This window comes from Neolamprologus brichardi, chromosome 3 (genome assembly GCF_056152115.1).
Source record: "Neolamprologus brichardi isolate AB-2024 chromosome 3, ASM5615211v1, whole genome shotgun sequence".
Classification (NCBI taxonomy): Eukaryota; Metazoa; Chordata; class Actinopteri; order Cichliformes; family Cichlidae; genus Neolamprologus; species Neolamprologus brichardi.
The window spans coordinates 10,476,900-10,500,128 of NC_142106.1; the positions used below are offsets into that span (position 1 = coordinate 10,476,900).

The 23,229-nt window shown below is 40.3% G+C and overlaps 3 protein-coding genes across 5 annotated transcripts in view; 1 reads left to right on the forward strand and 2 right to left on the reverse strand.

The window, feature by feature from the left end:
- The window catches only part of LOC118453405 (uncharacterized), a 154,427-nt gene that overhangs the window by 46,329 nt on the left and 84,869 nt on the right, over positions 1–23,229 (reverse strand). The window lies entirely within an intron of this gene.
- LOC148103457 (phospholipase A2 inhibitor and Ly6/PLAUR domain-containing protein-like) lies at positions 980–2,282 on the forward strand. Of its 3 annotated transcripts, none has more exons than XM_087838859.1 (5): positions 980–1,037; positions 1,287–1,418; positions 1,500–1,625; positions 1,860–1,970; positions 2,080–2,282. In XM_087838859.1, exons 1-5 carry the CDS (start codon positions 992–994, stop codon positions 2,280–2,282), a joined length of 618 nt encoding a protein of 205 aa, XP_087694985.1. In that variant the 5' UTR covers positions 980–991. The 3 variants fall into 3 exon arrangements, with proteins under 3 accessions (XP_087694985.1, XP_087694982.1, XP_087694983.1); XM_087838856.1 differs by having other exon boundaries at positions 992–1,037; positions 1,284–1,403; positions 1,482–1,625; XM_087838857.1 differs by having other exon boundaries at positions 992–1,037; positions 1,287–1,403; positions 1,482–1,625.
- On the reverse strand, positions 15,654–17,507 carry LOC148103458 (nuclear factor 7, ovary-like). The gene has a single exon (XM_087838725.1). It carries the CDS (start codon positions 17,505–17,507, stop codon positions 16,116–16,118), a length of 1,392 nt encoding a protein of 463 aa, XP_087694851.1. The 3' UTR covers positions 15,654–16,115.

Consider the following 23,229-nt stretch of genomic DNA (forward strand, 5'->3'; position numbering starts at 1 on the left):
TCCTCGTGTTGTTATGTAAAACAGTCTGTGTGTTTCCTGTTTTACTTTGTAGGGTTGTGTCTCGTTATGTCCATTAGTTCCAGCTGTGTCCCCGCCTGTGTGCCATTTCCTGATTACCTGGTGTGTGTATTTATAGTGGGTGTCGGTCTGTGTTCGTTGTTGGCTCGTCTGTGTTTCATGGTGTCTGTTCCTCGTCTGTGTCTCTCTGCCTCCCTGCCTCCCACCCCATTTGTATGATCCGGTTTGTTATTTAGCTCACCCAGTTTAGGTTTATGTTCTGTCCTGCCCTCAGTTCTGTTATTTGTACACTGTAAATTAAACCCTCACTCTTATCATCATATCGGCTGTCTGCATTTTGGGTCCTCCGTTTCCTCCACACCACACGGCTCACCCCGCCAGCCGTGACAGTTAGTTTCCATGTTGATTTTGTGGCTTTTGCGCCCGGTCGTAACACTGTAGAGGAAGCGGTCTCTCTCCTCCCATTTACTTTTATACAGCAGCGACAGCAGGAAGTGCAACCTTTAATGCAACTAGTCCACTAGTAAACTAGTAATATTTGTAAAGTATTTTTGCACAAGAGTTTTGTACCTGGATTTTAACTGATTACATTTCATTAGTGGCTTTTCCCAAAGCTAGTCACCGATTGAAGTTAACCAAATCATTTTCAAATTATGCAAAGTGTTAATGTTGGACCAGCCTTTTCTTTGAACTAGAAACGGATTATTTACGAGCTTTCATAGGATCTCAGAAGCATATCTAAAAGTTCAAAGATCTTTTCAAATAACGTGTTTGCCAATATGATTGTTAATTTACAAATTGAAGAAAGGCTAATATTTGCTGTGCAAATAAACATTTTTGATAGTCAGGCTCCTTCACTGTCAAAGGAAGAGTTAAGGAGTGGTCAGAGAGAGGAGACCACTCCCCCAATAAGAATTACTTATAACCTGAACAGAAACTAAACTAAAATTCACTTCTGTCTGATCATCTCACGATGCAGATCCTTGTGCTGATCCTTGGGATTGTGCTGCTCCCTAAAGGCAAGTTTTTGTTCAGTTATCTGTTCTTTTAAAGGAAGTGTGTACTCTAATATTAAATGAAACCTTTTTAAATTGCTTTTACAACATGTGTTATTACAACCCAGCAACAATGTGTCTACTTCCTGTAAATGATTTTTTTTGTTCTTTGTTTGAATCTATTTCAGCCAGTGTTTCATAATTTATCCACACAGTTAATGCAAGAAAACATGATTTAACTCTCTTTTTATGAAATATTTTGTGGTTTATCAGCCTGCCCATTGAAATGCTATGATTGCATACCTGGACCATCTGGAGGCTGCATTGGGACAAGAGATTGTCCTTCGTCCTATACTCACTGTGGTTCAGCCAGAATGATTTCAAAAATGGGTAAAATTGTATTTTATAGTTCTTCTTCTTTTCTTTTTTGACCTTACTGAGTTGACAGTGGTTCCTCTTTGGTTTCAGGTGGTTTGGAAAATAAACGTATGTGGAGAACCTGTTTTACGCCTGATGAGTGCTTCAGTGGCTCAGTCAACCTTGGATTTTCCCAAGCTGTAATTAACACCATGTGTTGCACCTCTGATCTTTGCAACTCTCAAGATGTCCCTGGTAATTTACACCATGTTTCTTGGTATTGTGGAATAGTATTTCCTGTTGTGATAAATAACTAGATTTTATTAATTATGTGACAAAAGTTAAAAAATGAGGTTTAAGACAATTTATTTTTTCACTCACCAATTTCACTTGATGTGGAAGAATCCAGTATTTGCGTATCTGAAGTTTTTTGTCACTTGATGAAATAATCAATGAAATAAATATGACATATATTGTTGTGCTTTATAGATTGGAGCATCTCCTCTCCAAATGGGAAAAAGTGCTTCCAGTGTGATGGAAAGGACTGCACCAAAACTCTCACCTGCAATGGAAATGAGGACTACTGCATCTCAGCAGCAGGTAATGGGCCTACAGCATTACGTTTCTGCATGTTTGTTCTTTTCTGCTTACAGGAACATTCAGTGATTCTTTTTTCAAACTTGTAGTTGAATAATTTTTGTTTTCTCAGTGAAAGCAGGAGGGACAACTACTAAAGTAAAGGGCTGTGCCTCCAAGATGATTTGTTCAAATTCACAAACTGCGCAGCTCTCAGCAGTCATTGGAGGAGAAATCAGCTGCTGCCAGGGTGACCTCTGCAACAGAGCCAGCAGTACAACAGCCCACCTCCTGCTTTTTGTGGCCCCGCTGATCTCTTTGGTCTTTTTCTCTTAGCTGACGGGAAGAAAATGACAGCACAGTTTTTCTTTAAACCACTTATTTACCAAGAGTTGGATGAAAATATAGTTTCATGAATAACAGTCTTTACGTTTTATCCTTCCTCAAATATTTTAAAATTTGCTCCTTTAATTTCTTTAAGTCCTTTATACATTTATACTGTTTTCTTTAACATTTCTAAAACATTTTGAACTGATACTTGAAGGTTCAAATGAAAAAAAGTACAAAGTGTGTATACTCATTATTATGTTACTTGAACTCTCCCAGCAGCTTCTATGAATGACACATTGATGATGTAGATGTAGAGTCAATGTTCATTTGAATGTGACAGCTTCAGTCTTGGTGACACATCAGATTAACCTGTACTGACATACAACTGTTTTAGCTGATCTTGGCTCTGTAGAAGCTTTAGCACCACTTCTTAAAAGATTTAAGTGAGTCTATGTAGATATTTAAGCCTGAAGAAATTTTTGTGCCTTGTGGATTAGAGAAAAATCTCAAATAAATTTATACCTGTGCACCCAAGTCTTGTTCTTTTAAGAATCTAAAGATATAAGTTGTACAATCATTCAATTCTGGGAAAAGATCAGTGAGATAATTACAAATCTTCAAGCATCATCTGGTTCCAGTTGCACAACATGTGCACATAATTATACGTACAGTACAAGCCAAGCAGGGAAAAATAGAGAGAGAGGGAAAAAAAATGTTTCCACCTCTGCCAAATGAAATCAAATGAATGCAATTAATAAGAATTCAGTTCTTTAAAGAAGTTTTAACACAGTCCCTCAGCAAGATCAGGATTAAAAGAATAATGCAACACGGTTGTTATTCTTCTTTAATTGTGGAGATTTCTAATTAGTATTTAAGTATCTAGACCTAGAAAGCACTGCGCTATGGACCCTGTGAAGCCTTAGATCTTTGCCCAGTTTGTTGTTTAACTTTGCAAGCAACAGATGAAAACTACACTGCTACATTTAACACAGAGGTCACATTATGAGTGACTTTGTGTTACACAAATAAAATGGATAATGTCCACATGAAGAATTCTTTAAAATGTCATGTTACACACTCTGATTAAAAAGAATTAAGCAGCTTTGTGAGTCTGCCTTTACTGTATCTTCTGCAATATATAAAAACATTTTTATACACTTGTACACAGTCTCACACAGCTTTTCTTAGGCGCACTGCATCATGGTGAGTGGCCTGGCTTGTTTCAAACTCAAAACACCGATACTTCTTACTGTAGCATAGCTGAAATAAACATAAACAAAAGATGTGATTCCCAGGTCTGAATCCACTGTGATCACAGCCCAGTACAGGTAGAGATCCACCACAGCGCCACGAGGTTTCCACACGAACTGGCAAATTAGCTCTAGCTGCTAATCGGTAGCATCATGGCTAATCTACATCACTACCAGTAATATACAGTAACCACACATAATGGGAATTAACAGCCAACTTTCGCACATTCCCTGCAACCGTGTGGACTTATCTTTAGACCAAGGTCAAACTATTTACGGTTTTTATCTCTTTACCTGCAAATACAGTGGGGCAAAAAAGTATTTAGTCAGCCACCGATTGTGCAAGTTCCCCCACTTAAAATGATGACAGAGGTCAGTAATTTGCACCAGAGGTACACTTCAACTGTGAGAGACAGAATGTGAAAAAAAAAATCCATGAATTCACATGGTAGGATTTGTAAAGAATTTATTCGTAAATCAGGGTGGAAAATAAGTATTTGGTCAATAACAAAAATACAACTCAATACTTTGTAACATAACCTTTGTTGGCAATAACAGAGGTCAAACGTTTACTATAGGTCTTTACCAGGTTTGCACACACAGTAGCTGGTATTTTGGCCCATTCCTCCATGCAGATCTTCTCAAGAGCAGTGATGTTTTGGGGCTGTCGCCGAGCAACACGGACTTTCAACTCCCGCCACAGATTTTCTATGGGGTTGAGGTCTGGAGACTGGCTAGGCCACTCCAGGACTTTCAAATGCTTCTTACGGAGCCACTCCTTTGTTGCCCGGGCGGTGTGTTTTGGATCATTGTCATGTTGGAAGACCCAGCCTCGTTTCATCTTCAAAGTTCTCACTGATGGAAGGAGGTTTTGGCTCAAAATCTCACCATACTTGGCCCCATTCATTCTGTCCTTAACACGGATCAGTCGTCCTGTCCCCTTGGCAGAAAAACAGCCCCATAGCATGATGTTTCCACCCCCATGCTTCACAGTAGGTATGGTGTTCTTGGGATGCAACTCAGTATTCTTCTTCCTCCAAACACGACGAGTTGAGTTTATACCAAAAAGTTTTACTTTGGTTTCATCTGACCACATGACATTCTCCCAATCCTCTGCTGTATCATCATCATCTGTATCAGTAAAGAGTGACCTGCACTTCTAGCCTGTGTGTAATGACCCCACAACACTGGACATTATATTTCTTCATTTCCACTTAATACTGTACAGCTGCTGTTATTGTACATATATATTTGTATTTCTTCATACATTCTTATATATTTCTATACTGTGTATTTTGTTGTACAGTTATTTTATTTTCAACTTTAATTCATACATTTTATTTTATTCCTTCCTTAGTTGGGCGATCGTGGCTCAAGAGTTGGGAGTTTGCCTTGTAATCGGAAGGTTGCTGGTTCGAGCCCTGGCTTGGACAGTCTCGGTCGTTGTGTCCTTGGGCAAGACACTTCACCCGTTGCCTACTGGTGGTGGTCAGAGGGCCCGGTGGCGCCAGTGTCCGGCAGCCTCGCCTCTGTCAGTGCGCCCCAGGGTGGCTGTGGCTACAATGTAGCTGCCATCACCAGTGTGTGAATGTGTGTGTGAATAGGTGGATGACTGGATGTGTAAAGTGCTATATAAATACAGGCCATTTACCATTTAAATTGACCCTTTTTAATTTTCATATTTATTTCCTATCTTATTCATAGCCTTTTTTTTCTTTAGGTCACGAGCAGTCGTGTAAGCATTTCACTGCACATCGTACTGTGTATGACTGTGTATGTGACAAATAAAATCTGGATTTGAATTGAATTCGTTTTACATATTCCTCATGTTTCTTTTCCCAGTTTATGTTTTGTTAGTTCCTTCCTGTTCCTTTCCTTCTATTTATGTTTAGTTAAGCCTCCAAAATAAAGGCTCTCCATTTGTTATTAATCTGTCCTTGCCGCTGTGCCTGCATTTGGGTCCAGAATCTCCTCACGCCGTCTGCCTCATCAGACGTGACTATATGTTTCGGCTGTATCAGTAGATCTAATAAATAAACACATTTATTAGGAGCACGAGCCAAATAACTTCATAATGGGTAAATGTGACTACACTTTTTATCTGTACATGACAATAAAACTTGAAACTTAAACCTGATATGAAATTTTAAATTAGAAAAAAAACTGAAGCTAACTGAAATGCAGCCAGCCTGACCAGGAACTACAGTCAGCTTTATACTGACATGCTAATATTCTCTGAGTGTATTTGCTGTCTCTAACAACCAGTTAGCAGTTTGCAGATCAGTAGTAATTACTCTTGCGTAGGTTTTTTCCTTGTTTTAAATTTTTGCACTACTTATTTATTTGTGTATTTTTCTAATATATCTCTGTTTCACTTTTTCTTGCTGACCCTTGTGCTGCTGTAACATGTGAATATTCCCAGTGTGGGATTACTAAAGTCTGTGTCTATGCCAAACCAGAATTTTAAACTGCTTTTCCAATTCGCCTCAAAATTTCTGATTTACAGTTAAGAGTGTGGCATGTGCATATGACATGTTTTCACCATTTGTAAGCCAGAGGAGTGACTGCTCTTGAAGCCTGGTTGTTGCACAATACTGGTACTCTTACTGCCACTACTTCTTGTACTACTAGTACAGCTACTGCTACTGCACAAGGACCTCAGAGGGACATATGCAACAAGGCTTGGAGGTCAGACACCTGCAGGTTGGGGATCCAGGTGCTACATGGTGTTGCAGCTGATAAAGCCATAAACTATGCCCATTTTGTTGAAGTGATCACCAGTTTGCTGGGTTTTTTAGAGACACAGAGTGAGAGCGATCATGTTCTACATTACTGTTTTTTAATGGATTTTCAGAGCTGTTGATAAATGAAGCAGTCTTCATGGAAACATGTCAAGTCTGTTTTTGGGATTGAGTGTTAAATTGTCACAGTTTTAATAAAGCCTGCATTTTTCTGCAATTATACTGGAGAGCAAAGAAAAGTTAGACGATGTTTATCCAGCTCTTCCAAAATGTACCTCACAAACATCTGCTGGATCCTGGATTCAACATTCTCGGGCCTGTGGAAATGTTAACACTGAATTTTCTACGAATACTGGCCCAAAGGTAAAAGGTGAGAATTCCTCCGGTAAAATCGCTTTTTTTTTTCTTTTTAAATTGTAAGAGCCTTCAGGCACTATGGCAACAGGAATGCAAATATTAAAATGTGACGAAGAAAAGCTTGAAAATAACATTTTCACCCACAAGCACAAAACCAAGAGCCCTAAAATGTGATTAGTTTTGACTTGTTTCTATAACTAAAACATGGTGTAGCTGTTGTGTTGTTTAAGAATGGAGAACACATTTTTTCAGAGTGGGAGCGTCAGGCCTCACATTTCAGAACAGCTTCTAATGGAGCCTCACTGCGTCTAGAGACTGGAGATCAGGTGTTTTTATGTCTCTGGGTTCATTTTAAAATATATGACAATCATTTTCACCATTCCACCTTCAGTGGTCATCTTCTTTTTACCATGTAAAAAGGGAAACGCTTCCTTAAGTTGTCTTCTATTATCCACCAGCTTCTGATGTTTTAAAATGTGCATTAATTCAATAGGTGACAATCTAGCTATCTTAAATATCTAAAACCTCATAAATCATTTCTACTTCTAAAAGCAGTTGTTAATTATATTTTTATGTAATGATTTGCAAATCTATTAGTAAAATAAGGATTGATAAATTTGATTTTAAAAAAATCAAAGTGACTGTCTGATTATTTATTTGCTGTGTATGTGTGTGTTGCTGTATTAAAGACCAACACATAACATGTGTAGTTATTATTTTATTGTATTTGCTTCAGTTGTCAACAGCAGGATATTAAAACCTATGAAAGTTGGTTACATTTGTGATTACTTACTAAATAAATTACTTTTTAAATGTATTACTGATCACCAGCGTTGGGAAAGTTACTTTGAAAAAGTAATTAATTATAGTTACTAATTAATTCTTCAAAAAATTAACTGAGTAACTGAGTTACAAGATTCTAAAAGTAATTAATTACTAGGAAAAGTAACTATTGAGTTACTTAATAAAAAATGTTTAACCCTCTGGTGTCCAGGGTATAATTGACCATTTTAACTACTTTTGATTTTACCTGCACATTTCACCATTAAAAACTATTTATTTGCCTTGTTTGGTGTCATTCTTTTCAGCACAACCTCACATGTCTGAATTTACAGTCATGTTTTCATTTTGACATACTGTATTAACACAATTGATCTAAAAGCAGACAAAATACATAAACTCAGAGTAGAAAAAGTGATATTTTTACTGTAAGATCCACAAACTACACACTCCAAACACGCTAAACGTCACAAATCTCTCACAAATCAAAACTCGCGCCCTCTCTCTCTTTTTTCTGCTCTTTCTTTCACTCTCTCTCTTTCTCTCTTGCTGTCACTCCTAAAACTTCGCCCTCTTCCTAAAGAACCAAATGTCATGTTGCCATATCATTTTTTGATTAGTCGACACGTGGCCTATGAACACAATCTAAAAACCTGGTATATATCACCTTGTTGCTTTGTCATCTTGAAGTGGTCACGACTACTTTATTCTTCCTCAGTCAAACAGCAGCACTCATGCGATTGTTTTGCCCCCTTAACTCCAGGTGTTGTGACAAAAAGTGTTCATCTGCCAGAAAGTGATTACCAGCTACTTCTGTGCAACTGATATAAGGTGCAGTAATCTGAACACAAGTGTCTGTTTGTTGAAAAATAGTAACGTGACCGCACTGCATTTTCTTGTTCTTTGTTCTTTTTCTTGTTCGTAATGTTAATGGTAACGCCATTGCAACAATAGAAATAGTAATTAGTTAGATTACTCATTACTGAAAAAGTAATGCCGTTATTAACGCTGGCACTTACAACGCCGTTATTCCCATCACTGCTGATCAGGGCCGTGCAGAGACGTTTAAAGGGGCGGGTGCTCAAAGTTAAAAAGGGGCACACTGAACCAGGCTGAATAACAACAACACACATTCATCAAGAATCTAATATGGGATCACATCATACTATATCACTGTTGTGAGGTGGCGACAAGGCAAAGCAAACGTAGCCTATGTTTTACCTGATGGGTACAATGTTGCTGTTGAGGGGTTGCTGTGGATAGTGCTGGAGGGCAGGGCTGTGCTGATCTGAGACTGTAGACATTAAAAAGTCCATAGGAGAGATGGTAGCTGATTAAACAAGTGTCATGAGATAATAACAAAATGCAAAGATTGGTGACAGCGCTTGGAACCATAAGGACACAAAAAACTGAGAAATAATTTAGGCTCTGCCTGTGAATCACTCTTTGCTTCTCTTCTTCCTTCCATCCCATTATTTCATATATCACTCTCCACTTGCTGTCTATCTGAGAACAAGGCACAACTTGCTATTGCAATAAACTATAATTTAATTATCCACACCTAACAACTCTTGCACTTAATCTATAATAAAATGATGACAGAAAAAATGTTATAGCACTGCCTTTAGTAGCCTCACACAGCTCCTACTGTTTCCTCCTCATGTCCTTACCAGCCATGTCTGGACAATGTTATATCATGAGTAATATTTTTTTTTTTAAATCCATCTAAATAAAACACACACATGCACGCACACACAGTGACATTTCAGACCTTCTTCAGAATACTGTATATACTATGGGCATCATGGTGCTGATCCAGAATCCTTACATTATTATTTATTACTAGAGCTACAATAATAAAGCAATGAGGAGGGGGAAGTAATAAATATGAAATAATGTATTTATGATGATTCCATTTGTTTCACGATCCACTCTGTGCAGGGGCAAAGCTTATTACATTTTTAAACTGTAGAGATACAATAATTTTACTGCTGTAAAATCCAAATTTTGTCTTATTTAAAATATAAATCTAAAATGATCTGCTTCTTAATGTTTGTTCTTTAAAATACAGCGTGTGTTTTTTAATATATTATAATTATAATAATGCATAATTATGTGGACATGCATATTAGATCGTTTTTTAGTGAAATATAATCCCCCCAGAAAGGCAGGAAAAGCTCTGTAACTTACTTTAAAACTAAATATGTTCACTAAAACGGTGACAGAGCTACAGACCCATGACAGCCTTACACAGGTAGCCAGCAGCTATGACCAGCACTACTTGTGCAGTTAATAAAAGGACAGGTAATGTTTGTCGTGCTGTTGCACACACAGCACGTTCATTTGTTTCAGTTCGTCAAATTGCCACAAGACAACTTACCAACGTGTACGTAATAAGCCAATACTCCTGTGTGCTATAGACTACAGTGTACGCTGTACACCTACTTACTGGTTTTGTCGCATCAGTCTGTGTCTCTGAGTTAATTTGTGTTTCTCCTACAGCACCGCAAAAAATGCGCGTGCTCTTTGTGAGCTCGTTCCCGGCTCGTAACCAGCGCGTTCTGCCGTCAAGGGCGATCATTGGTTAAATGTGATCATGTGACTGATGCAAGCCAGATCCTTTTATTTAGCAAAACTGTGATTAATAGTTAAATATTATTGTTGAGGGGCACAGACAGGACTCCGCACGCACACACACATTAAAAAAATATATATATATTTTTAAAAAAGTTGCCTCAACAAAAGGGCACTTTGGGCACCCATCAGGAAAGGGGCGGGTGCTCAAGCCCCTCTAGCACCCCCCCCCCCCCCCCCCCGCCCCCTGCACATACCTGCTGCTGATCACTCATTGCCCCTTTAAAAATGTAATGAATGATATAGTCTAACAATTTATCTATTAGTTATCTATCAGTAGCATAATCTGAGGAGTTTGGAAAGAAAAGCGACTGGACTTCTTCAAGTTTCTTAAAGACTTTTGGTCCAAGAAGCTTCTTGAGTTCTAAGACCAATTAGTAGAGTATCCCAGGTGTTTAAACCCTGGTGGAAGTTGTTCTTTTGGTCGTTGAACCACTATTGATCATGTGCCTCATCAAATGAGGCAAGTCCCTACCCTACAACAAGCTGCCAATATTGGCTGTAGGATGTGGTGGAAACACACCTCTTTCTGCTCCTGTTGGGAAGATCATTAACAAGCTCCTCCATAGCAGGATGATTCTTTTCATAAAAACTGTGTGCTGAGAATCTACTTCAGCTGATGTACCAGCGTAACAGGTTGTAGGTTTTCCAGAAAGGGATGATATGTCAGTGGACTGTCCCTGACACTTCCATAGCAATAAGATGTGCCCTCATTGTCAGTCCCATGTTTATTTATATCTTCATTACTGTTGTTCTCACCATCGTTCTCAAACATCAACGGGACTGGACTTTGTGCAGTATAACTATCAACTTGTTCTTCCTGAATTCTCTCATAATGTTCATTATGCTGCGAGTCCGATACATCATGTTCTTCCTTATTTTCCTCAGAGATCTTCGGCAAACTCTTCTGTTGTGGCTGGAGTGTTCAGGATTCCCAGGTTTACTGACACTTGAGATTCAGCTACTGTAGGAGTTTCAGATTGAGCTGAAGGCTGTTGTTCCACAGCTGGTTGTGGCAGGTTGTTGTCATAAACCAGTCGTCACAGAAGCAGAGGAGGGCTGCTAAATATTCTTGGTCATGTTGGAATAAGATTTGGGACATTTAAAGAAAGTATCCCCCTTTTGGCCACACAGGGAGCCTTCACTCTCATATTGGCATACTTTAGCTTTATGTCCCAAATTACCAGATTTCCAGCACTTAATTGGTGCCTTGGCAAGGGAAGATACCATACCATACCATACCATGCCATACCACCTTTATTTATAAATCACTTTAACATAAAACCAGGGTTCATAAAGTGCTGTACATAAACAAATAGAATAAACAACAAAATAATAAGATGTCCAGCACCATCTTTCTGTAAACAAACTTTACATTTTTGTACACCATATCACTGTCATGGTCCTGGGTGTTACCCAGTGTTTTGTGTTTAATTTATCTTTCTTGGTTATTTTTTATTTATTGTTATAGTTCTCTTGATGTTATATTTGTTGTTCTTGCCTCTAGTTTAAGTTACTGTGTCTTCCCTGTTTTCCATGTGTCATATTCATTCAGTTTTTGTGAATTGTCTCATGTTTCCTGTTTTACTTTGATAGTTCCAGTCCTGCGTACAGTGTATCTAGTTTTGGTTCCCCTTGTCTTGTAATGTTTGATTATTTCCGGCTGTGCTTTCCTCCTGTGTCAAATTCCCTTGTAATCCCTCAATGTATTTAAGCCCCGTGTTTTCCTTGCTCTGTGTTGCATCATACCCTCATTATGATGTGTGTTCTCCCGTTGTGGTCCTACAATAAAGCTGCCTTTTCAGTTAAATTCCCATATGAGAGTCCTGCATTTGGGTCCGTCCTCCTGCCAGCCACACAGCCAACTGCGACAATCACAGACCAAATTTATCTACCGGCTTGACTGGTGGCTGCAAAACATTGCAAGATAATCTTGGTCAGGTATTCTTCCAGTCCAACAACTTTACCACGAGTGTTGTTATATCAATTTGGAGGGATGACTCTGTTATCTATATAGTCCACTTTGGATGGTCTGATTTAGAAGAGACGATTTCCAAGAGTTGAAGTGGGGCTTCCTGACAGAAACACAATTCAAAATGTATTTTGTTTGACAGGGAGATGATGGATTAAATATCACAAGGATAGAATAATCCTTTAATTGTCCCACAAGGGGAAATTTGGGTGTAACAGCAGCAAGAAAACACATATACAAACAAACAGTACACAAGACACAGAACAGAAACATACACAATTCTTACATATTTACATGAAGGACAATGGTTACCAAAAACTGAGTACCATACTGTTGTTAAATTAAATTAAATTAAATACAGATAAGAGGCAACCCTGGTTATAGTGTGAATCGGTTGATAAAATAGTGCAAGAAACAACGCTGATGTAAACATCTGTGTTTGTTGGGAGCAGTTCTGATTGTACAGTCTGACAGCTGCAGGGAGGAAGGAGCTGCAGAAACGCTCCTTCATGCATCGAGGATGCAGCAGTCTGTCACTGAAGCAGCTCTGCAGTTCAGCAACATCTACATGCATGGGGTGGGAGACTCTGTCCATCAGAGATGTTATTTTGGCCAGAGTCCTTCTGTCTCCCACCACCTGCACTGGGTCCAGGGTGCATCCCAGAACAGAGCTGGCCTTCCTGATGAGTTTATCCAACCTCTTCCTCTCAGCTGCTGATAAACTGCTGCTCCAACATACAACACTGTAAAAAATGACAGATGCCACCACAGAGTCATAGAAGGTCTTTAAAAGCGCTCCCTGGACTCCAAATGACCTCAGCCGCCTCAGCAGGTAGAGTCTGCTCTGACCCTTCCTGTAAAGAGCTTCATCCCTGTACTTATACTTTTGTGTTGCTCTCTCATCACATTTTCATTATTCTCATCACTGCTTAAAACAACACACATCTCTGTCTGTGAAGGTTCTCAGTCATCCAGGTCATCGTAGTCAAAGGAGCTTGCAAAGAAAAGCGTCTGGACTTCTTTAAGTTGCTTGAAGACGTTTCACCTCTCATCCGAGAAGCTTCTTCAGTTCTAAGGTCAAATGGTGGAGAGTCCCAGATATAAACCTAGTGGGAGTTTCCCCCCACAGAGGAACAACAGGACCCCCTGATGATCCTCTAATCGCCTGAGCCAAGGTTTCACACCTTGACATATGTAGCTCAGTGACAGCACTGTAAATAAAATATTAATAAAAACTGGAGGTTTTTTTTAGAACTTAGATTTTAAGCTATTTATGCCTTTTTTGCTGCTCTTTTTTAAACTTATTCCCTTTAAACTGTATTTATTCTTTTTAAAATATATTGGTTATTGCACTGTAGAGGCTGGTGAGAAACAGTATTTCGTTTCAGGCTGTGTAACACCATACGAAATGACAATAACCAATAAAGTCTTGAGAGCTGCTGGCACAGTTTGGAGGTGTTCTGCCCCCTGCTGGACACTCAGAGCTACAACATGAGGATCAGAGGAGGCTGGTGCTGCTTCATGTTTACACACAAGAAGGAGGTCAAAATCTTTAAAAACAGAGATTGTTTTTAAACCTGTAAAGGGGGAAATCCTGACGAACCAATCCACAGCCAGAAAAGAAGTCTAACTCTGTGCTGCTCCAATCAGGAATCAGCTATGTTACTGTGTGAGTGTGTAAAGTCACAGAGTAACTGGTTTCAAATGTATCTATAAAGTTTATTCACATTTTATTTAGGCTTCAAAAAAAAGTCCAAGTTTATTTCTTTGGACTTTGTTCACTTAGTGCCACCTGGAGGACAGTCAGCTCCCTGCAGCAGCTCTGGAGGACTGTTAACTGATGAAGAGCTCGGACTGCACAGCCTGCTTCATCACCGACTTCTTTAAATAAACATGACCACGATCAGTCGCAGCACCTCAGACAAACATTTGTTACACAGCAGCCGCCTTCACACCGACTGAGCTCCATCACAGCTTCAGAGCTCAGCTTACTAAAGTCCAAAGTTTATTTCCTCTCAGGTTTCTTACTTTCAGTAAAGTTTCACTGTTAGAGCCCTGACCAGCATCCTGCAGCATCTGGAGCAGCTGTGTGGTGCTGTCATGGCAATAAGGATCCAAATCTGTGGGGATGTTTCCAGCAGGGGTTATAACCTGCAGTCAGCAAGGTGTGCCTAATAAAGTGGCAGTGTTTATGTCACAGTGCACCACCATCAGAAAACGGTGGTTTACATCTCTGTTACAGGAAACCTGAAGAGTTAAAACACAAGAGAAGAAAATCTAAACGTTACACAAAGAACATAAAAGAACTAAACTTCATAAAAACTTCACAAATGATGCTTTAAATGAAAAATAAATCCCTGTAAATAATTCAACAGGTCACATATTAGAACCACCTTAACTAAACTCTGTAGCCGGTCACTGTGGTTTGTCCCAGCAGCTCTTAGGAAACAAACTGCTAACTTCAGTGTCAGCACACACTGTTAGTAAACTATGCAACACTGAATTCAGGTTTCAGTTGTGTTAAGTTGTGAAGTTATGATTAAAGTGTTCTTACTGACACAGGTAGGATGGTCAGGCGTCCTCTGTTCCTTCACCGTTCATGAACTGTCACTTATAAAATGCTGCCAAACATCAACTACACTCAATAAGTAAACGTGTGCAGGTTAAAGTGATGGACGCCCAGATCTGCACTCCAAATACAAACAGACTAAAGGTGTTTCCTTCAGAAACAAAGACGATATTTACAAAGATCTCACAGGTAAATTGTGAGCGATCACAGCAGCATCTCATCCTGACTAACAGCTTTAGATGCAGGGAGAGCGTCGTGGTTCAGAGGTGGTTCAGCAGATGATGAAGGCCTTTCTGTTGCATTGTGTAGTGCTGTGGATGCCATGATGGTTGACTGGGTCTGCTTCTACTGAACTCACAAACACTTCTGAGGTATTTACACCTGAAGCCTCATTTAATGTGAGTCAGAAACAAACGGCTCACCTGTGATTAATGGATGTTTCCCTGCATTTATATTTTCACACAGTTTATTTCTTACAGCAGGAAAACTGAACAGAATGTATGTAAGAGGTTAGAGTGAGGATGACGTCACTTCATACAGAAAATACATGTTTGTCTGTTTTGATGATGAAGGACTTCTTTAGCTCTGTAAACAGCTACACTTGAGAGGACAGAGGTGATTTCATGGATAAATAACAATGTGTTTATCAGCTTTCATCATCGCAGTGCAGACGTGACGTCAGATCTATCAAAGTGAAGGCCGTCTCTCTGATGACGTCACAGAGCAGAGTCGTTCTGTCCAATAAAGGATCTCAGATCAGCTGCTGCCATCTTGTGGCCACAGTTGGTTACTGTCTCTGAAAGTTGTCTGATGTTTCCTGTTTTCCTGTTAACAAAGGCTGGAGCTCATCATGCTGAGAGGGCAGCAGCATTTTTTTGGCTCTTCACACATGTTCATTATATTCTGATGATCCTGGATGGAGACAAACTACAGATAAGTGTGTTCAGCCCAACTAGTTGATCTCATTACAGCAGTTTGATGTTTCCCTTTGAATCCCCCTGAAGATCCTGACAGTGAAGCACGTACATAATACTCCAGCCTTTCAACTCTGAGCTTATTTAGTTCTATTAATACACTGAAATCTCATTTGTGTCATGAAGAAAGTCTTTAATCAAACAGAATTCAAAGATCAGAAACATTTCATATATGGAGTTAAACATGAATCATTGTTTCAACAATAGATTTATTGTTGTCATAAACAGACAAGAAGACAACAACAAACTGCTCCTCCCATTCAACACATGTCAGTCCATATCCCAGCAAACGAAATCATCTCCATTTACACATCAAATAGAAACATGAATCACTTGTAATGATTAGAAACTTGATAGAATTTCAAATCTAGTTTGGGGAGTCATTCAGTGAGAAACAGTGAAATGATTTTCCATGTGAAAAGGTGGACAGCAGAAACAGAAAGAAACAGTGAGAACTAAAAGAGAAACAAAGAGCTTTGGAACAACGAGGCAGCAGGAGGACAGCTGCAGTTTAACAGCTTCAATTCACTGACAGGAAACAACATTAGAAATATCATCATCCTCAACTCATCTGCTGCACTGACACTGACACCTTCAACGGACACACCTTCACTTTACCAACAACAGTGTTAATGTATGGAAACATCCTGTGAGTGAAAGTGTGTGTGAAGGTGTGTATGTGTGTGTTAGTATCAGGATCAGAGAACGACAGCTTTCCTCTGTTCCAGTCCAGATTCACTCTGATCCTCTGGAGCTTCTTCTGGACTGAGAGAACAGTGACACCAGCTGATGGTGAGCGTGTGTAGTATTTACCTTTATACAACCATATAGTCCATAATCCAGAGTCTATGTCTCCCTTCCTCTGCACAGACTCTGCTAACACACCCAGTTCCCACCATGCACTGTCTCCAACTTCAACATCCCAGCTGTGAGTCCCTGAGTTAAAGCCCTCAGAGCCCAGGACAGAGTAGTAATCATCAATCCTCTCTGGATTATCAGGAAGCTGCTTCTCTCCTCCTCGTCTCACACTGGTCAGATCTTCAGACAGGATGAGTTTTGGATGAGCAGTGTTTGTGTCCAGGATGAGAGGAGTGTAGGAGACCATGTCCTTCATGTTGTTCCAGATGTTGAAGGTCAGGTTGCCCAGGTGTTTGGCCTGGTCTATCAGAGCTCCTGAGGGCAGCTGTGGATCATCCAGCAGGGGGCAGCGCTGGACTCTTTCCACTGCAGCCTTGTAGTTGTGCAGGAATGAGACGTCTTCAGCTCTCAGCTCCTCCTCTGTGGCTCTGACTGTGTCTGAAAGAGCTGCTATCTCTCTGCTCAGAGCCTCCATCTTCTCCTTCATCATCCCACTCTTCTGCTCCTCTTCCTCCCTCAGTGCAGCCAGCCTGGCCTCCTCTTCCTCTGCTAGAAACTGGTGAAGCTTCTTAAACTGCTCCTTAATCTGCCTCTCTGTGTGTCGGGCCTGGACCTTAATGTGTTCTGCTGTTTGATCAAACTCCACTTGAACTTCTTCACAAACCTTTAACTTCTTCTTTAAGGGCTCCAGAGTTTCCTGAAGTTCCTTCTTGTGTTGTTGTGCAGCTTCATCGATGGGTCTGAATCTGTGATTGGTGTGTTTTTCTGAGTCTCTGCAGATGTGACACACTGGCTGCTGATGGTCCAGACAGAAGAGTTTGAGTTTCTCAGAGTGCAGACTGCAGAGAGCCTCTGAAGCTCTCTGATCTCTCTCCTGTAAGAACGACTCACACAGGTTCCTTAAAGCAAGGTTTGAAAATGGATTCTCCATTGAAGATCTTCTCTTACAAACTGGACACTCGTGTGTTGGTCTCTCTCTCCACCATCTCTTCAGACAGTCTTTACAGAAGCTGTGGCTACATGACAGAATAACAGGATCTCTGAAGACCTCCTGACAGACCGGACAGCAGAGATCCTCCTCTGATCTGGAAGCCATTGAGTGTGAGTGAAGCTGAAAACAGCAGACAGGAAGTACAGTCAGTCCTGGCTCCCCTCCCTCCTCTACCACCTTCACTGAAACTTCCTTTGAGTCGTGTTTTTGCTCAAACTCACCTTCAGTGTGTGGAGCGTCAGCAGCTTGAAGCAGCAGTGTTGGAGTTTTCCACTTTTCTCTCCTGTAGCTGGACTCACTCAGAGGAAGCTGCTAGTTTGGTCTGAGCTCAGTCTGATCGTCTGTGCGTCTCTCTTTACTGAGGACGAAGAACTTCCTGTTTCCTGGTTTGTCACATTTGAGTGACGTGAGGGGAGGAGACAAATGTTGCTGTTTGACTTTTAACTAAGGTGTGTTTCAATCCTGCCTGCAGCTCAAAAACTGTCAAACAGGTTTTGTGTCTTTTCACCTCCACAGGTCACAACATGAAACCTGTTGTGAAGTTTATAAAATAAAGTGTCACTCGGTGGTGCAGCTGTTTGTCAGCTTCTATTTCAGACTTTTGTTCTGCTTCTTGTTCAGGTTCCCAGCAGTGGGAGTGTAATGCAGTCACACACACACAGGTGGTGTTCAGGTGGATTCACTTAGTTACAGACTGTGGTGTTATTTCTTGTAACTAAGGGTGTGTTTCACTCCAAAGTTCAGACATTAACCTGCCAGAAGTTGTAAAAGTTACTAATAAAGAGCTTTTCTCTCATTTCACATGCAGGTCAGAGCATGAAAGCTGTGATGCAGCAGTTTGAGAGAAATTGCTGCTGCTGATATAAAATATTTTTTGTGGTTTTACAAAATATATAAAAGAGCAGAAAGAAAAGAAATAAGTGTAAAGAGTGCAGCAAAATGCATGTTTTAGTGTGAGTTGGTTCATCTGATCTGGTTGTGTAAAAGTCACTGCATGACACTGAGTGTTACTTTTGTGTTACTGACACTCATCTCTGACATCTCTTTCTCTTACTTTCTTTTTTCTGTTATTTAGTCAAAAATCTTTCAAAGAAATAATGAATTCTCCACACGTGTTTGAAGGTTGCTGATACGTTCATCTAGCACAGACCTATTGCTGGAACGCCAAGACAATTCTACTACAATGGCAAAAACAAGACGCAAGTCACCAGAGCTCTTTGTGTTGCTCATGCATGAGGGAGAGAACTGTGACGAGCATCGTTCCCTCCAAGTAAGCAAATGAATGTTAATAGTCAAACATAGAAATTAACATTTGCAAAAATCATTCCAGCTTTGTGGTGCATCTCCTCCAGGTGTGTAAATCACACATGCAGAGTGGTTTGAGTTCCTCAGAGCTTCATAAATGTCTCTTCCAGTTGTTTCTATCACTGTCCATATGACCAGAGTCCAAATGTATGCAGACATGGGTATAACAAACATACCAGTTAGTTTTGCTGTTTGTCAATGTGGCTTTCAGTTATCTTCAAGGCTGCAGGCCTTTGTCAGCACTCCTGTTTTATGGCCTCTATCAACCCTCATCACCTCATTTCATGCATTCTTCCTGTGGGGGGGTACTTATGACTCCTCTATTGTCCTTTCGTCTCTGCAGAAAACCTTTTTTGGAAAGGGTATTGGATTCAATTATTTTACTGCTGTTATAACCCCACCTGTTGAGTCACTTCAGCAGTCTTGTTCATGATGCAAATGACAACAACAATGACACAAAGGAAGACCCTCTTCAGAGTGTCAAAGTATGCATAGCACAGTGACACAGCATTAGGTGATGTTCATAGGAAATTGCTGTCAGTCATTCCCCGTCACCACCATAGCTTCTGGTTTCTGTTCACAGAATAATGATGCCATCCTTGAACTTCCTCTCTGCACGGTCGATTGGAGCTTGGAACGCTCCCCTCATCCTTCAGATCTCCATCTGTTGTCCACAATCTCCTCGTGATTACCTCTGGAAAGCCCCGTGGCACAGCTCTCCATCCAATGCAGCTTTATGGTCATTGCTGTGGTTCCAGAATCTTCTCATGATGACCAGTAGGTCCCCAAACAGCATGACCTTTGACCTCAACCCCTGCCTGGGCTGTCAGCTATAGTCCCTACTTCTCGCTGGGTCTCTGAAGATTTCTCAGGAGATTCCACCCTTGGGATCATTTCTTCCAGCAATGCTCTGCTGCACCTGTATCTCCTTACTAGAAGAAAAACTTCTATGTGGAAAACATGTCAACCATCATCAAACCAAATTTTCCTTTCAGTTCAGTGAACTTCACTTATCAAAAAAATATAATTATTTATTATTTATTAATTATATTATTTGTTTATCACGTTTTCACTTTCACTTATAGGCCATCAAAGTGTTTCTTATCTTTACCCAAATGATTGGAGCAGAACTTAAAATCTATAAGCTGTAAAAACTTTATATTTGAAGACTGAAAGAGACCCAGGAAGTGGTCACAGGACGAGGGTGACAGACTGTCTGAAGTAGTTAGAACAAGACAAGGCTGTTGGACCAGCTGTGCTTGCTTTTGAAACTGTGTCTTAATTCCACCTGTTTCACATACAAGGGTCAGTTCTACAGGCAGGAACATGGGTGTGCCGTGGGCTCCCCAGTTTCACCCATTGTGTGTAACTTGTATATGGAAGACGTGGAAAAGAGGGCTTTGCTATCCTACCCTGAAACACCACCAAGTCATTGGTTCAGGTATGTGGATGACACCTGGGTGAACACACAAACCTCCATCTCTGGTTTCTTTGACTGGAGGTTGTTGATGATTTGATGATTTCACAACACTGTATGTGATGTCACTGGTGATGTCATCTTCTCCATCTGCTGAAATGAGTTAAAGTAAACACTTTTATGATTTAAGAATCTAAATGGACCAAATTATGATGACAGAATGGAAACAAAATACCACAATGAATAAGAATGAATATGTACAAACCTTCAAGTTTCCTGTGAACACATCGTCTCACCAGCAGAACCAGTAACACCAGTAGAACCACAACATAGACTACATATAAGTAAATCATATAAGGCTTATATGATTTACTCATGAAAGTGGCCACTTTCTCATTACTTTCGTATATTGTTTTAGTAAGTATCCAAAACATTCAAGTTTCATTATATAATTTTTCAAGAGATCTTATATCTGTTTTCACTCTTGTATGCTTTTCATACAAGTTTCACACAAGACAGATACAAACTTTATCAGATTTATATATATCTTTTCCATATGGGTAGAACTTGACTGCATGCAGAGGTGGAACCCCTAACCCTACTCAAGTAAATTTGAATAAATGTAAGTCAATGGAAGTGTTTGGAAAAATGTACTTCTAAAAATACTTTTATTTAGTTCATTCACTCATGAGCTGCTGTAACATGAATCAAAAGGGTGATTTGACACCTCAGCATGCAGTCACGTTCTATAGAGTTTTGCTAATGACCTAATCATTTTATTCAGGTGTGTTGCAGCAGGGACGCATTCAAAAGTTTCAGGACACCGGCCCTTGAGGACTGCAGTTGGAGACCCATGCTCTTAGTGCTTCTTAGTCCTCCGGATGTTGATCCCGCTCAGTCTAAAGGTGTGCTTGCCAGGGTGGTCCTCTGGTCAAGCCCTCCCCTCAGTCACACCTGTTATTAGCAGTTCACCTCCAAATCTGTACAATTTGTAACTAACTAGGTTAAATTTAGTGCCCTGGAAAAATTGGCCCCAAGGATAATTTAAAGGATAGAGTAAGAACACTTTGAGTGATGCAATAGCAATACACAAGTTCTACTATTACTGTTTCACAAAAGGTTAAAAAGTGAAAGTCCACAATTTTTGAAATCAGGATATTGTTTTAAAGCCATTTAGCAGAAGCAAAACAAAAGCCAAATCAAATAATACTAATAATTATGATCACATAATCAAATCACTTGAGTTATACCTATCTAATTAACCTACTCTGAACTAATGCTTCTAATGTTGATCTTGATAGGAGACAGGTTGAGGAGAGAATGGACACGAATGGACCAGTAACACCCAAGAGGCATCAGATGCTAATATGTAGAGTGCAGAGACCTGATGAAGAAACTCTGGAGGAGCAATGAAATTCCTCCAGAGTCTGGGGTTATGCATTTAATTACAGAGCTACTGAGCTCTGTTTTTACCAGCTAAAAGTCAGTGACGTTTTTGGGCTGTTAGTGACAAGGATCACATTGACTGCATCTGATTGGGCAGTTCTGAGTCTAATCATCACCTGCAAGCTGCACAGAAGCCTGCAAGAGACACGTCGGCATGGAGACACCAGGATGAGAAATCCACTTACACAGACTCACTATCCCTCTGTGAAAGAGGAAGATCAACATCAGCCTTTAAATCTAATTAAAAGAGTTATAACCTATGGCCCTGGGAAATAGAAGTGCTGCCTTGTGCAAATGGGACTGCAGAGTCTCCATCAGATTACAGAGGACAGCGCTAATGCAGACGAGTTCATTAGCAGCCCTGTTTCATACGGTACTCTGAATCCCTACACAGGATTGGTTAAAAATGATGAGCGAAAAAGCCACAAAATTCAAAGAACTGGTTAGACGGAGCCAAAATTCAGTAGAGATAGTTGTGATTGGGAAAGCTCAGAGATATTAAACGAAGCACTGCCTCTCATCACCCCCATGCCCCCCTCCCAACTCCACACTTCATTTTAAAAGCAGGTTACGCTAATCCCCAGCCGGTACTTTTCAACCTCATGCACTACCTCAGGCTCCGTCCCCACCAGAGATGTGACACGCCTCGTCCCTTCGCTAGAATCTGTAGCGAGGGATTGGTCCACCAGAGACCTCGCTCCTGGCTGCCCCCCAGCACACATTGCACCCAACCCCTAAGGCACCTACTGTGGGTGGAGGGCTCATGTAACTTTTTCAGGTTGCGCCCAGCCGTGGACTAAGGGCCGACCACCACCTACTTCATCGCTGACAAGAGAAATATTTCACTTTATATTTTTCAGAAAACATCAATTTCTCCTCCTCCTTAATGTAAAGCATTAAAGTCTTCCTCATTTAAGACATCTGACGTACAGCCTGAAGATTCGTGTTTGTTTGCAAAGAAAATTAATATCACTCTGTCTGTCCAAATGCTGTACCTCCACGATTTTAGCTACTTTGTTAGGCTACTTTACTTTTCTAAGGCTTAAGTAAATTCAGGAGTGATCCACAACCATGTCAGAGCTCTATGTTTGTTTCTATGGTTACAGTGTCCTTCCTGGTAGTTCCTCTCAGTGCATATTTGACAGAGCGTAAACATTTCCCTGATTTAGTTTTAGACGGTAAAGCAGGAAAATATAACCCTGTAGCGACTGCTTCAGTAAAGTCAAAGTAGTTTTTTGGAATCCTTAAAATCATGAAAAGTAATTTCAGGATGACCAAAAGGAAAAAGGTACTGCTGATGTAGTGATATATAGCATTTGTGTAGCACTGCTGCTATATTTGTATTGCAGCAGCGCTACACAAATACATTCTTTAAAAATCATACAATGTGATTTCCAGAATCGTTTCTTAAAAGCTGTCTTTCACAGTGGGAATGCATCTACTCCATGATTTAGGAATGCACCGATACCCATACTGGTATCGGTGCATACCCAATACTGGTATCGGTGCATACCCAATACTGGTATCGGTATACCCGATACTGGTATCGGGTATCGGGGCCGATACTGTAAAATGTGTGTGTACTCATACTCGTAAAAGTTAACCGATACCATGAACCGATACTAACTTATTTCATTAATCACAGGGTGGCTTGTCATT